The following is an 18,379-nucleotide window of genomic DNA, read 5'->3' on the forward strand; positions in this document are numbered from 1 at the left end:
CGTTACTTTGTTTAAATTTCGATGTTTTTCCGAGATAATACGAGGCATTGACACCGTGTGCGTAACTAGTCTAAAAGCCAACGCACGTGACTTCATTACCGTATACGCGGCAGATACTTTGTGATGTTTCCTCATTTTCTGACGGAATTCTATAAAATACAATGCGTCAAAGTGAGTTACACGACACATATTCTCTGCTAAACAGCCTCAGTATTTAAAGAATACTCTGCTGCGGACCGAATGTGTACGTTATTTGAACGCTGAGATCGAATTTCCCGCATGTATAGTACCAAAACGTCACGCGGGTTGGCCACGGATATTTCATTTCACTTACGTTGTACTTCAATAAGCAACTACATTTTATAAAGTTATATGTTCTCTTCTGATGTAAACAAAATTTCATTTTGAAACGTTTTTTAAAAGACCGATTTGATAAACAGTGCCACTCCGGTTTTCTTTATCATTCGTGGTTGCCCGTCATTTTTTTCTTTTTTGTACAGTCGGGTTGCAAACAGTGTTTTTCTGCATTTGTTTCGACTTGAGCCCCAACAATGCATCATGTAATTTTTTCAAATCAAGTAATTATAAAAATTATTTTTTATCGGTTTTTCCGTGTGATGTCCATTAAATCAAAGACCTATTAATGTACAATTATAGCTCTTTGATTAATGCAGCGACATTTGTTTTTAACCGTGATCAAACATAGCCTTTGAAATAAACCATCCGCGGATTCTAAATAAAAGAAGTGGATCCCGTCGAAATGATTGTCCAGTCAGAAACGTTAGGAAACCAGTCAAAAATGTTTATACACCGCAGTCGGCTGTCTGCAAACATTTAAGGATGTGCCGGCGGAGCACTGATTCGCGTCACGCGCTAATTAGGACCGATTATCAAAGTGACAATCAGACCGATTGACACTTTTATTGATTATCTGAAGTGCGACCAACAATTTCCTCTTGGCAGTGCTCGTATATTGAGATATAGACCGAAATATATATTTTTCTCCTTTTACGGACCGATTGTGTTTTCGTTTTTTTCACTTCACGAATCGTTGAAAAGTCAAAATCGGTCCAAAACCGACAAACCGGCAAATTTCCGAAGCCCTGATTCTAGGCCATATACCTCATGAACTATGAACATCACAAACAAAACATCCACTATTTTGGCTATTTTAAGGACAATAACTCTGTAATAAGCGCTAAGGTTCTCAAGAAGAATGCCAAGTGTGCAAGGTCACATCATAATCAAGACTCATGCAGTGCTTCATGAATTTACATCAAACTTTATGAGCTAGGCACGTCATTAGGTAAAAATGTGCATTTTGAACCATATCAGGGGCCATAACTCTGGAAATAGGAGCCAGACGACAAATTGGAGGTTCACAAGTTCATATCATGATAAAGACTCATGCATGGTTTCATCAATTTATATGTAATACTTTCTGAGCTAGGCGCACAACAAGGTGGAAATGTGCATTTTTGACTATTTCAGGGGCCGTAACTCTAGAAATAGGGGGCAGAGTCAGGAGAAAAATAGGAGATGCTCAGGTTCATATCACAATAATGATTCATGCAAGGTTTCATCAATTTATATGAAATACTTTTTGCGCTATCCACATCACAACGTGAAAATGTGCATTTTTGACTATTTCAGGGGACAAAACTCTGGAAAAAGGGTGTATTGACCATAGAAAAATAAAAGGTGCGCAAGTTCATATCATGGTTAAGATTCATGCAAGGTTTCATCAATCTATATCAAATACTTTCTGAGCTAGGCGTGTCACAAGGTGAAAATATGTGTTTTTGACTATGTCAGGGGCCATAATTCTGGAAAGAAGGGGCGGAGCCAGACAAAAAATAAAAGGTACGCAAGTACATATCACGATAAAAACTCATGCAATTTTTCATCAATTTATGTCAAATACTTTTTGAGCTAGGTGCGTCAAGAACTTCGGGCGACGGATGGACACTCAGACACACGGATGCACGGACAAGACCAAATCTATATGCCCCCACCACTCATACGGGCATAATTAAGATAGAAGTAGATAATCTGAGGCCATTTCTTGAACTGCAAAATTATTATTCCTATAGTTGTGTTGCTTCGAATGTTTAGCTTCGCATGTTTATTTACCCCACCCACTTTTCCCTAGTTTGAGAGTGTACCACTCTTCCAATATTAATCAGAGTGTACTGCTATATTGTCATTTTAATGTTTATTTAGCTTATAATATCTGCTGAAAATAACACCTAAATATCTCAACTAATAAAAAATGTTTTAGATTTTTGGTGAAGTTCGTCCATTGAAAATCAGTAAATTTGATTAGGCCACTTTGTGGCTCTGTGTTGAAAAAAGTATTCAAGACAATTTAAAACGCAACATGTTTTGTAAATGTCCATTGCATAGTTATTTTATCACGAAAGTTCCAGGTAAAAAGTTTGAACCATTTTTAAAAACGCGGCGGAGATTGTGTTCCTGGCTGGTTACATGTCAAATTACCCCACCCACTTTAAATGTGATTTTCTATAAAAGTAAGTCAAAACTGATAACAATAACTCTTGTGCATGAAACTTAAAACATGTAGGTGTATTGTCATAAAATATAGAGAAAATCAAAAAACATTTTGCACAGACACCTAACTGCGACCCCCCCTTTATATAGGTTTTTAGTAGCAGAATGGATCCCTATTAGTAATACTTTGCATCGTTAAAGGTAAAAGTGAAAATGTCTTGTAAAACTTTAGTGTAATTATCAACAGTATGTTTTTAAATGATTAATTGATTTTTCAGGAGAGTTTGATTCAGCAGTGCAGTATTATGATGAAAGAAACAATGAGGTATGGACAGTTATGATAATTATTGCCTTCTAGTGAGATATTCATATGATTATACAGTGAAACTTTGGTTGACGAACTCAGATAATTTGAACATCACCCTTTGCTTGTACTCGTCGTCAGGGCCCTGCAAAATCCCTATATAGTGTATTATGTTTGATTTCTTAAAGTGTCGATTACTCGTACAAATTTTGCTGGTCCTCTCAAGTTGGAGCGAATGAAGTTCAACTGTATTTAGAGTATCAGTTATAAAGTATTGTATTGATTACTTTGACCGGTATAACTGGTATGGTCCACTTCTTCTTATACCTGAAAGTCTAGTTTTACAGTGGCACAGTCCTTAAAATTCAATGTTTAGCTGCATTATTATATTTATAATGTATTACTGAAATTTTTGTTTTTCAGTTCATGTGCAGTTTGTGTGTACTACTCTGCTAGTCAAGAATATGGTTTAGAAGATATGCGTGTGAAATGTTTGAACTGGCTCACTAGAAACATTCTAACCACTGAGAATATCACATTTATAAAAGAAATTGGGTAAGACTCTTATAAGTCAGCGTATTAAGCAGGTTACTTGTTAATTATTAATTACAAAGGGGTCTGGCACATAAGTGGATTGAGTTTAATGACTTATTTTTGAGTCCTAGAGCCATATTTATGAAAAAATCCATACTAATATAACTACTCCATAGACAAGGGGTTTTACCCCTCAGTGGCTATGTTTTCAACTACTGTATATGGCCAGGAAAAAAATATCATCAGCTATTTTCCCATTCAAACATTGCCTTCAGTTATTCAAATGAATCGACTTTTAAAATTACCTCAACATATTTTCATACATTTATCTGTTTTACGACAATTCAACATTGTGTTGAACAATACACAGAGCGAAATCTAAGTCTAACAACATCATGTAACAACTTATAAAGCTATAGGTTTTCTTTATCATTCGGGTTTGCCTGTCCATTTTTAGCTCATCTGATTTTTGGGAAAAAAATGATGAGTTATTGTCATCACTTAATCAGCGTCGGCGTTGCCTGGTTAAGTTTTATGTTTAGGTCAGCTTTTCTCCTAAACTATCAAAGCTATTGCTTTGAAACTTGCAACACTAAGCTGACCCTGTACAGCAAGAAACATAACTCCATCCTGCTTTTTGCAAGATTAATGGCCCCTTTTGTACTTAGAAAAAATCAGATTTCTTGGTTAAGTTTTATGTTTAGGTCAACTTTTCTCCTAAACTATCAAAGCTATTGCTTTGGAACTTGCCACAGTTGTTCACCATCATAAGCTGACCCTGTACAGCAAGAAGCATAACTCCATCCTACTTTTTGCAAGATTAATGGCCCCTTTTGTACTTAGAAAATATCAGATTTCTTGGTTAAGTTTTATGTTTAGGTCAACTTTTCTCCTAAACTATCAAAGCTATTGCTTTGAAACTTGCAACACTTGTTCACCATCATAAGCTGACCCTGTACAGCAAGAAGCATAACTCCATCCTACTTTTTGCAAGATTAATTGCCCCTTTTGTACTTAGAAAATATCAGATTTCTTGGTTAAGTTTTATGTTTAGGTCAACTTTTCTCCTAAACTATCAAAGCTATTGCTTTGAAACTTGCCACAGTTGTTCACCATCATAAGCTGACCCTGTACAGCAAGAAACATAACTCCATCCTGCTTTTTGCAAGAATTATTGCCCCTTTTGGACTTAGAAAATCAGTTTTCTTGGTCAAGTTTTATGTTTAGGTCAGCTTTTCTCCTAAACTATCAAAGCTATTGCTTTAAAACTTGCAACACTTGTTCACCATCATAAGCTGACCCTGTACAGCAAGAAACATAACTCCATCCTGCTTTTTGCAAGAATGATGGCCCCTTTTGGACTTAGAATATATCAGATTTCTTGGTTAAGTTTTATGCTTAGGACAACTTTTTCTCTTAAACTATCAAAGCTATTGCTTTGAAACCTGCATCACTTGTTCGCCATCATAAGCTGACCCTGTACATCAAGAAACATAACTCTATCCTGCTTTTTGCAATAATTATTGCCCCTTTTGGACTTATAAAATCAGTTTTCTTGGTATAGTATTATGTTTAAGTCAGCTTTTCTCATTAACTATCATAGCTATTGCTTTAAAACTTGCAACAGTTTTTCACCATCATAAGTGGATGCTGTACATCAAGAAACATAACTCTATCCTGCTTTTTGCAAGAATGTTGGCCTTTTCTGGACAATATTTCTATTATACAAAAAATCAGATGAGCGTCAGCACCGACAAGGCGGTGCTCTTGTTTTTTAGCTCATCTGATTTTTTGAAAAAAAAATGATGAGTTATTGTCATCACTTGAGCGGTTGTCGGCGTCGGCGTTGCCTGGTTAAGTTTTATGTTTAGGTCAGCTTTTCTCCTAAACTATCAAAGCTATTGCTTTGAAACTTAGAATACTTGTTCACCATCATAAGCTGACCGTGTATAGCAAGAAACATAACTCCATCTTGCTTTTTGCAAGATTTATGGCCCCTTTTGTACTTAGAAAATATCAGATTTCTTGGTTAAGTTTTATGTTTAGGTCAACTTTTCTCCTAAACTATCAAAGCTTTTGCTTTGAAACTTGGAATACTTGTTCACCATCATAAGCATACCCTGTACATCAAGAAACATAACTCCATCTTGCTTTTTGCAAGAATTATTAGCCCGCCCGTTTAGCTCAGTAGGTAAGAGCGTTGGTCTATGGATCGTGGGGTCGCGAGTTCGATCCTCGGGCGGGGCGTATGTTCTCCGTGACTATTTGATAAACGACATTGTGTCTGAAATCATTAGTCCCCCACCTCTGATAATTCATGTGGAGAAGTTGGCAGTTACTTGCGGAGAACAGGTTTGTACTGGTACAGAATGCAGGAACACTGGTTAGGTTAACTGCCCGCCGTTACATGACTGAAATACTGTTAGAAAATGGCGTTAAACCCAAAACAAACAAACAAACAAAAAAGCAAGAATTATTGCCCCTTTTTGACTTAGAAAATCAGTTTTTTTGGTTAAGTTTTATGTTTAGGTCAGCTTTTATCCTAAACTATCAAAGCTATTCCTTTAAAACTTGCAACACTTGTTCACCATCATAAGCTGACCCTGTACAGCAAGAAACATAACTCCATCCTGCTTTTTGCAAGATTTATGGCCCCTTTTGGACTTAGAAAATATCAGATTTCTTGGTTAAGTTTTATGTTTAGGTCAACTTTTTCTCTTAAACCATCAAAGCTATTGCTTTAAAACTTGCAACTCTTGTTCACCATCATAAGCTGACCCTGTACAGCAAGCAACATAACTCCATCCTGCTTTTTGCAATAATTATTGCCCCTTTTGGACTTAGAAAAATCATTTTCTTGGTTGAATATCATGTTTAAGTCAACTTTTCTCATAAACTATCAGAGCTATTGCTTTAAAACTTGCAACAGTTTTTCACCATCATAAGTGGACACTGTACATCAAGAAACATAACTCTATCCTGCTTTTTGCAAGTGATGGCCCTTTTTAGACTTAGAAAATCATGGGTAGGACAATATTTCTATTATACAAAAAAAATCAGATGAGCGTCAGCACCCGCAAGGTGGTGCTCTTGTTGTACAGTAGGGTTGCAAAGACGATTTTCTGTACTTGTTTCAACTGGACTGCCAAATGAATCATATCTTTTTTACAAATCAAGTAATTATAAAAATTATTTATATCGGTTGCCCGTGTGATATCTCATTAAATCTTTTTATCCGTCTTTTGAAATAAAACAATCTGCTGGCTAATGATCTAAATAAAAGAAGTGGGTCCCGTCAAAAGCATTTGGATCCAGTCGGAAGCATTTGGAAACCAGTCAAAAATGTTTAATACATTGCAGTCGGCTCCCTGCAAACAGTAAAGGATGTGCCGCGTGTGCAAAGTTGTGTCACATGCTAATTATGGACCGATTACCACCGTTTGACACATTTATTGATTATCTGAGGGTGCGACCAACAATTTCCTGCTTGGCAGGTGATCGTGTATTGAGATTTCAGACCGAAATTTATACGATTTTTTGTTTTTTCACTTCACTATTTGGTCTGAAAAGTCAAAAATCGGTCCAGACCGGCCCCCAGAGCCCTCGTGGGTATCATTATATCACTTGGGCTACACCCTGGTGATACAATTCGTTCGCATCTAAACTTCAAACAATGATTTTATTCAATGACAAATCACTGTTTGGGATACATTATTTCTTAAATATACCATTGGAACGCCTTCATTATTCAATGAAAGACTTTCCTAGGGACTCCTATTTGCTTTTCTGTTGGATACAATTATTCCTCTAGTAATACTGGTTTTGAAAATTAAGAAAAATTCCCATAAAACAGATTGATGTACTATATACAGATAAATCAGATTTGACTATGGAATCATTTAAGCACACTTAGGGACTTTTTGGACATACCAGTACGCTGGATGAGGATGCGGTACAAATACAATAATGTTTTGTAAATGGTGTTTATGCCTTTTGTAAATGAGGCATTATTTTTTTTTTTTGCAGCACAAAACTGATGGCAGAAATTATTTCTTGTCCTCAACTGTTTGTGATGCAAGTGGAAATTGATATCTACACTCTTCTGAAGAAGGTAAACTGCTGTCTTTTGAAACAGGAATGGTAGTCTAGGTTTAGGTGTCAGCCCCTCCACCTGGAAGTTGCTGGGGTTACAGCTGCTTCTCAAGACACAAGTACTGGCTATTCCAGGAAGCTGACTTTAAGAGTAATTTGAATAAGCTTAATGCCAGCAGGGGCAGTTGGCGACTTTCTACACGGTTAAAGCTGGAAAGCAAATATGAGACCATGTCACATGATTAAAGGTGGAATATGAAATATTTATCATATTGTACAAGGTTACTATAAAGCTGTTAGTATTACTTAAAAATTTTAATGGATAATACTTGTGTTTCACATACTGCTTAAGGACAATAGTTCTGTGATCAAGTTTTATGTCTTATTTGAATAAATAGAAAAAAGTTCACAAGATGGCATATAAATATTAATAAACAAATTTTCTAGGATATGATGTTTTTCAAATGAAACTTCCTGGAAACTTACTGAAGTTTCCAGGCAAAATTTCATAATCCTAAAAATAAGAACGGTATCTGTATAAAAATATTTTCCTTTTTTTAGCTTGAATATTCAAAGAATAGGTAGAGCTATTGGACTCACTCATGCGTCGGCGTCCATGTCCCGCTTTGGTTAAGTTTTTGTTTGTAAGCTGTTATCTCAGTAACCACTTGTGGGAATGGATTGAAACTTCACACACTTACTTACTGTGTTAAACTGACTTACATTGCACAGGTTCCAAAACTCTGTTTTGCTTTTTTACAAAATTATGCCCCTTTTTCGACTTTAATAGCAGTTTTTGGTTAAGGTTTTATATGTAAGCTGGTATCTCAGTACCCACTAAATCGGCACTCATGGGAATGGATTGAAACTTCACACACTTGTTCACTGTGATGATCTGACGTGCAGTGCACAGGTTCCATAACTCTATTTTGCATTTTTACAGAATTATGCCCCTATGTTCGACTTAGCAGTTTTTGGTTAAGTTTTTGTATGTAAGCTGGTATCTCAGTACCTACTAATGGGAATGGAATAAAACTATACACACTTGTTCACTGATCTGACATGCAATGCACGGGTTCCATAACCCTGTTTTGTATTAAAATTATGCCCCTTTTTCGACAAAGGTCAGATACAAGATTGACTTTGTCCGGAGCATTTCTTCTTCATGCACAGAGGGATTTTGATGTAACTTGGCACATTTATTCACCATCATGAGATGGAGTGTCATGCACAAGAACCTAGAATTACTTCCCTTTGTTGTTACTATAAATAGCTTATATTGTAACTTTTTTTATTACTGGTCGTAGGGAAAAATCAAGACCACTTTTCTGCAGTACAACATGCATGTTACATCCAATTTTGAGGTGTATTTTGACCTATCTCTACTGGTAAGGATTTTTTTGTGTATTGACATCAATTTTTTTTTTTTTTTTTTAGCTCATCTGATTTTTTGAAAAAAAATGATGAGTTATTGTCATCACTTGAGCGGTTGTCGGCGTCGGCGTCGGCGTCGGCGTTGCCTGGTTAAGTTTTATGTTTAGGTCAGTTTTTCTCCTAAACTATCAAAGCTATTGCTTTGAAACTTGGAATACTTGTTCACCATCACAAGCTGACCCTGTATAGCAAGAAACATAACTCCATCTTGCTTTTTGCAAGATTTATGGCCCCTTTTGTACTTAGAAAATATCAGATTTCTTGGTTAAGTTTTATGTTTAGGTCAACTTTTCTCCTAAACTATCAAAGCTATTGCTTTGAAACTTGGAATACTTGTTTACCATCATAAGCAGACCAGGTACATCAAGAAACATAACTCCATCTTGCTTTTTGCAAGAATTATTGCCCCTTTTGGACTTAGAAAATCAGTTTTCTTGGTTAAGTTTTATGTTTAGGTCAGCTTTTATCCTAAACTATCAAAGCTTTTGCTTTAAAACTTGCAACACTTGTTCACTATCATAAGCTGACCCTGTACATCAAGAAACATAACTCCATCCTGCTTTTTGCAAGATTTATGGCCCCTTTTGGACTTAGAAAATATCAGATTTCTTGGTTTAGTTTTATGTTTAGGTGAACTTTTTCTCTTAAACTATCAAAGCTATTGCTTTGAAACTTGCAACACTTGTTCACCATCATAAGCTGACCCTGTACAGCAAGCAACATAACTCCATCCTGCCTTTTTGCAATAATTATTGCCCCTTTTGGACTTAGAAAATCATTTTCTTGGTTGAGTATTATGTTAAAGTATACTTTTCTCATAAACTATCAAAGCTATTGCTTTAAAACTTGCAACAGTTTTTCACCATCATAAGTGGACACTGTACATCAAGAAACATAACTCTATCCTGCTTTTTGCAAGAATGATGGCCCTTTTTAGACTTAGAAAATCATGGGTAGGACAATATTTCTATTATACAAAAAAAATCAGATGAGCGTCAGCACCCGCAAGGCGGTGCTCTTGTTTTAGATTTACTTCCCTTTGTTGTTACTACAAATAACTTATATTGTAACTATTTGCAATCTTTTTTTTTATTTGGCATAAATGTTTGCCTCAATGAGACAGAGTGTCGTGTGCAACTCCCAGTCCTTCTGACAGCTGACAAGCTCGACATGTTCCCAATGGGCATTAGTTTTTAAGTTGCTGCATTTTTGTCGAGCCCACTTGCGGTGAGCTTGAGTTAGTTGCCACTTTCGGCATTTTGGTGTATGTGCGTGCGTCTGTGCTTCCGTTCGTGTTTGTGTCCGTCCAATGTATCAATCTTGTTTATATTTGGCATGAATGTTTACCTCAATGAGAAGGCTTGTCATGTGCAAACCCCATGTTCCTATCTCAAAGGTCAAGGTCACAGTTGGAGGTCAAAGGTCAAGTTGAAGTTTGTCCGGAGCATTTCTTCTTCATCCATCGTGGGATTTTGATGTAACTTGGCATGAATGTTCACCATTATGAGACGGAGTGTCATGCGCAAGAACCGGGTCCCTAGATCTAAGGTGAAGGTCACACCTGACAGCTGGCGGGCTCGACATTCTGCCCGTGGGCATACTTGTTTAAATTTTCACAACTGAAATACTACTAAAATATGCTTAAATATCCTAATTGTTCTAATCTCAATTGTCTTTCTGTGTGTTGCTAACAGAATTTATCTCAATGTAAAGCAGCTTTGTTAAGACTTAAAAACCAGAAAATTTTCAAAATAAAGCTGATCCAGTATTTTTTATGCCCCCGGCATCTACTGATGCGGGAGGCATATAGTGATTGTCCTGTCTGTTCGTCCGTCCGTTCGAGGTTAACCAAATGGGACCGTTTCGTCTAGCATCAATACCCCTTACTAGAATGACTTGATACTAATGCAGATGTAACCTGTGACCATTCCTCTCTTCAAACATCACCTGACCTCAGTTTGACCTTGACCTTGACCTCATTTTGGACTTAGGTTGCTTTATATGGGCCATCTCTTGGTTAACCAAATGGGACCGTTTTGTCTAGCATCAATACTGCTTACAAGAATGAATTGATACTAATACAAATGTAACCTGTGACCATTCCTCATCTTCAAACATCACCTGACCTCAGTTTGACCTTGACCTCATTTTGGACTTAGGTTGCTTTATATGGGCCTTCTCTTGGTTAACCAAATGGGACCATTTCGTCTAGCATCACTACCGCTTGCAAGAATGAATTGATACTAATACAGATGTAACCTGTGACCATTCTTCAACTTCAAACATCACCAGACCTCAATTTGACCTTGACCTCATTTTGGACTTAGGTTGCTTTGTATCGACACAGATGCATGCCACTGGGGGCATCAAGCGTTTATTGAACGCATCTCCTTGTTTTTATATTTTTTGCAAAGACAGCGTTGAGATAAAAGTTTAGACCTATTAGGAGAAATAGTATTTGAATTTCACTTGGAGGTGTGGCCATCCAACAATAAACTTATTGTTTATAAACAATGTCACATGAATGTTTGATTATAAGTGTAGCAAAGTACTGTCACAGTATATAAAGCACACTGCTAAATTATTGAGTAGTATGTAGAATACAGTGCTGTATGTTTATTCAATCAAAATGTAATATGCTGGTTTAATGCCCAAATAATCTGAGTTCTTATTAAGGGACTATAAAAACTTTTATGAAAATTATTAACAACTAAATGAGAAGATTTAAAGTTATAAGATCTGTCTTCTGATTTTGCTGGTATACATGTAGATGGTGTTGACTGCTATATGCACACTTGTTAATTTTTTAGCCCAGCAGAATTAATTGACTGGTATAGAATTAAGTAGGATCACCTTTCTTGTGTACCAACAAATGTTGTGACTTCAAATAAATAGTGTTTACAACATAAAAATGGGCTTGATGCTAATCCAGACTAAAGATAAATTGGTTAACACTAGTTAACTATTTTTCCTGTTTGTAGATGAGATAAAAGAACATGGCTATCTCCATCTAACATTATTTTTTCTTAAGTAGACATATTTGAAAACACAATTATATATTCCCACATAGTCTATTTAAAGATCATGTTGTTACAATTATGTAACCTGAATGCAAATGGAAATAATTGTTGTTGTTGTTCTTGCAGTGGATATATTTGTGCTACAATCCTGACTGGTCGGGTGAAACGAAAGACTTACTCAAAGATGCTGATGCATTCTTTAAAAAGGAAATGACAGGTTTGTTAGTTTTTAGCTCGACACTATGAAGTATAAGGAGAGCTATCCTACCCGGCGTCGGCGTCTTTCCGCGTCCCCACCTTGGGTAAAGTTTTTTTACACTTTCGCTTTTTAGCTCACCTGTCACAAAGTGACAAGGTGAGCTTTTGTGATCGCGCAGCTTCCGTCGTCCGTGCGTGCGTGCGAAAACTTTTGCTTGTGACCACTCCAGAAGTCACATTTTTCATGGGATCTTTATGAAAGTTGGTCAGAATGTTTACCTTGATGATATCTAGGTCAGGTTCGAAACTGGGTCACGTACGGTCCAAAACTAGGTCAGTAGGTCTAAAAATAGAAAAACCTTGTGACCTCTCTAGCAATGGATCTTCATGAAAGTTCGTCTGAATGTTCAACTTGATGATATCTAGGTCAAGTTTGAAACTGGGTCACGTGCCATCAAAAACAAGGTCAGTAGGTCAAATAATATAAAAACCTTGTGACCTCTCTAGAGGCCATATTTTTCATGGGATCCCTATGAAAGATCGTCTGAATGTTCATCTTGATGATATCTAGGTCAAGTTCGAAACTGGGTCACATGCCATCAAAAACTAGGTCAGTAGGTCAAATAATAAAAAAAAAACCTTGTGACCTCTCTAGAGGCCATATTTTTCATGGGATCTGTATGAAAGTTGGTCTGAGTGTTCATCTTGATGATATCTAGGTCAAGTTCGAAACTGGGTCATGTGCGATCCAAAACCAGGTCAGTAGGTCTAAAAATAGAAAAACCTTGTGACCTCTCTAGAGGCCATACTTTTCAATGGATCTTCATGAAAGTTAGTCAGAATGTTCACCTTGATGATATCTAGGTCAGTTTCGAAACTGGGTCACATGCCGTCAAAAACTAGGTCAGTAGGTCAAATAATAAAAAAAACTTGTGACCTCTTTAGAGGCCATATTTATCATGGGATCTGTATGAAAGTTGGTCTGATTGTCCATCTTGATGATATCTAGGTCAAGTTCGAAACTGGGTCAAGTGTGGTCAAAAAATAGGTCAGTAGGTCTAAAAATACAAAAACCTTGTGACCTCTCTAGAGGCCATACTTTTCAATGGATCTTCATGAAAGTTACTCAGAATGTTTACCTTGATGATATCTAGATCAGGTTTGAAACTGGGTCACGTGACTTCAGAAACTAGGTCAGTAGGTCAAATAATAGAAAAACCTTGTGTATTCTCTAGAGGCCATATTTTTCATGGGATCTGTATGAAAGTTGGTCTGAATGTTCATCTTGATGATATCTAGGTCAAGTTTGAAACTGGGTCACATGAGCTCAAAAACTAGGTCACTCTGTCAAATAATAGAAAAAACGACGTCATACTGAGTTCAAATCTGGGCCACGTGGGGACAGGTGAGCAATTCAGGACCATCATGGTCCTCTTCTTTCAACTTACCTCTGTAATTACTTGATGGATTTGATTCAAACTGGAAATAGTTATTCCTCATCATCACCCACATCATCTGACATAAGGGCCATAACTCTGGCACCAATACTTCATGATTTTTCTCCCCTTTCCACTTAGTTTTTAAGGTTAAAGTTTAAATGCACTTTCAATTTATGTCTGTTATTACTGAATGGATTTGATTCAAACTTAAAATAATTGTTCAACATCATCACCCACATCATATGACACAAGATGCATAACTCTGGCACAAATTTTTTGTGAATTATTCCACCTTTTTACTTAGAATTTCAGGTTAAAGTTTTGATGCACTTTCACTCTATCTCTGTTTTTACTGAATGGATTTGATTCAAACTAAAATTATTGTTCAGCATCATCACCGATGCCATATGACACAAGATGCATAACTCTGGCACCAATTTTTCATGAATTATTCCCCCTTTTTACTTAGAATTTCAGGTTTAAGTTTTGATGCACTTTCGTTCTATCACTGTTATTACTGAATGGATTTGATTCAGACTTAAAATAGTTGTTCAGCATCATCACCCACATCATTTGACACAAGGTGCATAACTCTGGCACCAATTTTTCATGAATTATTCCCCTTTTTTACTTAGAATTTCAGGTTAAAGTTTTTATGCACTTTCACTCTATCACTGTTATTACATAATGGATTTGATTCAAACTTAAAATAGTTGTTCAACGTCATCACCCACACCATTTAACACAAGGTGCATAACTCTTGCACCAATATTTCATGATTTATCTCCCTTTTCCACTTAGTTTTTAAGGTTAAAGTTTTGATGCACTTTCACTCTATCTCTGTTATTACTGAATGGATTTGATTCAAACGTAAAATAGTTGTTCAACATCATCACCCACATCATATGACACAAGATGCATAACTCTGGCACAAATTTTTCATGAATTATTCCCCTTTTTTACTTAGAATTTCAGGTTAAAGTTTTGATGCACTTTCGCTCTATCACTGTTATTACTGAATGGATTTGATTCAAACTAAAATAGTTGTTCAGCATCATCACCCGCATCATTTGACACATGGTGCATAACTCTGGCACCAATTTTTCATGAATTATTCCTCCTTTTTATTTAGAATTTCAGGTTAAAGTTTCGATGTACTTTCACTCTATCACTGTTATTACATAATGGATTTGAATCAAACTTAAAATAGTTGTTTAACATCATCACCCACATCATATGACACAAGATGCATAACTCTTGCACCAATGTTTTATTAATTATGCCCCCTTTTTGCTTAGGCTATACTTATATAGTGTTTTGATACACTTTATCTGTACCTCTCGTATAACTTAATATTTTTGACACAGACTCCGGCAATTGTGCAATATCTTCATTCACCATTGGAGTTAATAAACACTCCAGTGACAGCTCCAGTTTCCTCAGATGTGCCCAGTTTCACTGTCCAGCATCGAAATAGTCGAGCACGCTGTCTCCTGTGACAGCTCTTGTTTAAAGCCTTAACAGTGAAGCTCGATATGGACAATTTCCTGTCTTGACCTTGCACTTTTGATCCCCAATGATTGATACTTTGCAATGATTTAAAAAAAGTTCACTTCAAAAAATGAGGCAATGTATGACATAAGGATTGAAAATTTCCTCCTACTTTTTATTGTGGTCACCTATTTTATATGATAGCAAATACAAATGAATGTTGGTATCTGGAATTCCAAGGGATAGAACGGTTTACTTTGAGATAACCAAAATTCAACTTAAAATGATATTTTGTGCAAGTGTTTTTGGGACGAGACTTGAAAATGTCCGAGAATTTTGAGATAAGCCAGTTTGAGATGTCAAGTTTCAACTGTTCTTCAAATAATAAGGAAATAAATTTTGGAAAGTATTGAGAATTACCAATCAAAATATATTTAAGCTTTCTTTTTGTAAGTTTTGTGAATTTTTTGTAAGGTGTGTGATAGATGCTACGATGTTTCATGACAAGAAAGTAATATGTAAAACAATAATTTTTTCTGCATATATTATTAGTAATAGGTGTAGGTGTATGGTTTGAAGCATAATTAATCAAATACTTTTGGGCATTGTTTATTAAAATCACACTTTCTGCACAAGTTCGACATAAAATATTACTCTAAAAAGATTTTATTGATTGAATATAATTAAGAACTACATTTCTACATAAAAACTGAAATGTTGAAGGACTTAGAAAGACGTTAGGACCTTAGAAAAGTAATGGAGTTACGAAATTGTAGTGTTCAACATTTAAATTTAGTATTTTTTTCATGTTTTTTTTTCATGAAGGAGGGTCCATTAAATGTTAGAATAAAGATGAAATTTTTGAAAAAATAGTTTACTTAAAATGTGCGTGTTTAAGGTACATCATAAAATAAAAGCTATAACAATACAGCGATTTTTTTTGCCATTTTGGGAAAGCATCCGCGTACGGACGATTTGGGAAAAATAGCGTCGTTTTCATCCTAATTGGGAATTTTGTGTAACATACAAAATTACAATAACCCCTTTCCTGGATCTAATTGAGTTACACTAGAGCTAGTGTTCTGATCATCACAACATGATACAGTGGCCTGACTCTGAGATAACGATGGTTGTTCTAAAGGCACACACTCTGGCACAAATTCAACCAGAGTTACACAAGAGTTCTCCTGACTCTGACATGAAAACGACACCGATGTCGACGATTCAACGGACGTTTCCTCAGTCAGAACAGGCTGTGAAGATGCTCGTGAGAATCCGAACTCCACAAGGCTTTTGCAGCCAGCAAGCTTGGATTTTGTCAGCCTTTTAACATAATATTTGCTGTTGTGACTCATTGTTCGCACAGTTTGTCACTGGTTCTACAGAAAAAGATCGTGGAAACCGGTTACCGGAAACAATGCATGGTGCGATTGATTAAATTCGCGCTTGTGATTACAGAGAACATGTTCTGAATTTTAATCGATTATTTGCCCTTTGGTCAAAATTAGCGAGCACTCGATTAAAATTCAGAACAGATTTTCTATAATCGGCGAATTTCACGATGTCGGGACAGCAGCCGTTTCGAAAATGATCGTAGGTCATTTTTGGGAATAATTTGGTCTGATATTGGGGAAAATGGTCATTATTTTCAATTGAGAAAGAACGGACCCTATTAAAGAAGGAAAAAAATCGCTGCAATAAAAAAACAAGGAAGGAATCCAACAGGTAAAGCCACGTTAAAAAAACGCAGCCTCCCCAAAGACACACATGAACAACTCTCGCACACCACACACAAAAATAAACAAAAGGACAAAAAAAAAAAAATACAGGAACACAGGTCAGTGGCGAAACCACGACTGGGGAGTTTAAACTGGTTTATGGTGCACCTAACCTCACTCTTACCCCCACCATATTCCAAAGTCACAAGACAGTGTAAATAAAAGTAATCCCTGCCAGGTGAAACCCTAACATACGTAAAGGCAACAGAAGGTATGTAATGTAAAACACAAAGATGCCCTTGTAGATATAATATAAAAATGCAATCCTTAATGATTAGAAAAAAAGCTTAGTTGAAAATTAGCCTTCATGCAAAATGTCACACTTATTTGGGTGCACAGGAGACAAAATTCAGTTGTGTAATTTAATGTAATTTTAAGCCATAAAGGTGAAAGTACACACATTCATTGACTACATTGATTTGGGGATTAATTGCCACAGAACACTTTCTAAAACTGGACTGAATTACAGCAAAGTGAGATAAAAGAAATGCCTCACTATTTTGAAAACTACCCATAAATTTCAGCATTCTTCTATACTCCTTTGTTGAAAGTTTTCTATTTCTTGAAGAGAGGAAAATAGAAGTTAGTACTTGTGTGAAGCAGTGTGTAACCTTGATTTCACAAATATCTCTTTAGGCTTTAGATTCTTGCTGTGTGTGACCTTGATTTTCACAGATGTCTCTTTAGGCTTTAGATTCTTGCCATGTGTAACCTTAATTTTTACAAATATCTCTTTAGGCTTCTGATTCTTGCTGTGTGTAACCTTGATTTTCACAAAAATCTCTTTTAGGCTTAAGATTCTTGCTGTGTGTAACCTTGATTTTCACAAAATTTTCGTCCCCTTAATGCAAAAAGGTACCATGAGCATATGAATAAAGAAGGCACTTGGTACCTTTTTGCATTAAGGGGGGCGAAATATCTCTTTAGGCTTTAGATTCTTGCCATGTGTAACCTTGATTTTCACAAATATCTCTTTAGGCTTTAGATTCTTGCTGTGTGTAACCTTGATTTTCACAAATATCTCTTTAGACTTTAGATTCTTGCCAGGTGTAACCTTAATTTTCACAAATATCTCTTTAGGCTTTTGATTCTTACTGTGTGTAACCTTGATTTTCACTAATATCTCTTAAGGCTTTATATTCTTGCCATGTGTAACCTTAATTTTCACAAATATCACTTTAGGCTTTTGATTCTTGCTGTGTGTAACCTTGATTAAGCCCCCTTTCGAAGGAGGGGTGTATTGTTTTGCAGATGTCTGTCAGTTGGTCTGTCTGTATGTAGACCTTACTGGTTTCGGGATGATAACTCAAGCATGCTTGAGCCTAGGATCATGAAAGTTGATAGTGGGGTTGATCATGACCAGCAGATGACCCCTATTGATTTTGAGATCAGTCGGTCAAAGGTCAAGGTCACAGTGACCAAGAACAGTTAATTGGTTTTTGGATTGTAACTCAAGAACGCTTGTGCCTAGGATCATGAAACTTGATAGGGAAGTTGGTCATGATCAGCAGATGACCCCTATTGATTTTGAGGTCAGTAGGTCAAAGGTCAAGGTCACAGCGACCCGGAAGAGTTAAA

The 18,379-nt window shown here is 36.2% G+C and overlaps 1 protein-coding gene across 2 annotated transcripts in view; it reads left to right on the forward strand.

Annotated features, from left to right (window-relative positions):
* Positions 1–18,379, forward strand: part of LOC123564400 (germ cell-less protein-like 1) — a 53,720-nt gene that overhangs the window by 15,868 nt on the left and 19,473 nt on the right. For both annotated transcript variants that reach the window (XR_008369912.1, XM_045357948.2), the window contains exons 5-8: positions 2,790–2,836; positions 3,239–3,370; positions 7,376–7,460; positions 12,022–12,112. Coding sequence is in view for 1 of the 2 variants with exons in the window: in XM_045357948.2 (XP_045213883.1) it covers positions 2,790–2,836; positions 3,239–3,370; positions 7,376–7,460; positions 12,022–12,112 (355 nt within the window). In the remaining variant the exon portion in view is untranslated. The remainder of the gene's footprint in view (positions 1–2,789; positions 2,837–3,238; positions 3,371–7,375; positions 7,461–12,021; positions 12,113–18,379) is intronic.

The sequence above is a fragment of the Mercenaria mercenaria genome, chromosome 2 (genome assembly GCF_021730395.1).
Source record: "Mercenaria mercenaria strain notata chromosome 2, MADL_Memer_1, whole genome shotgun sequence".
In the NCBI taxonomy this organism is placed as follows: Eukaryota; Metazoa; Mollusca; class Bivalvia; order Venerida; family Veneridae; genus Mercenaria; species Mercenaria mercenaria.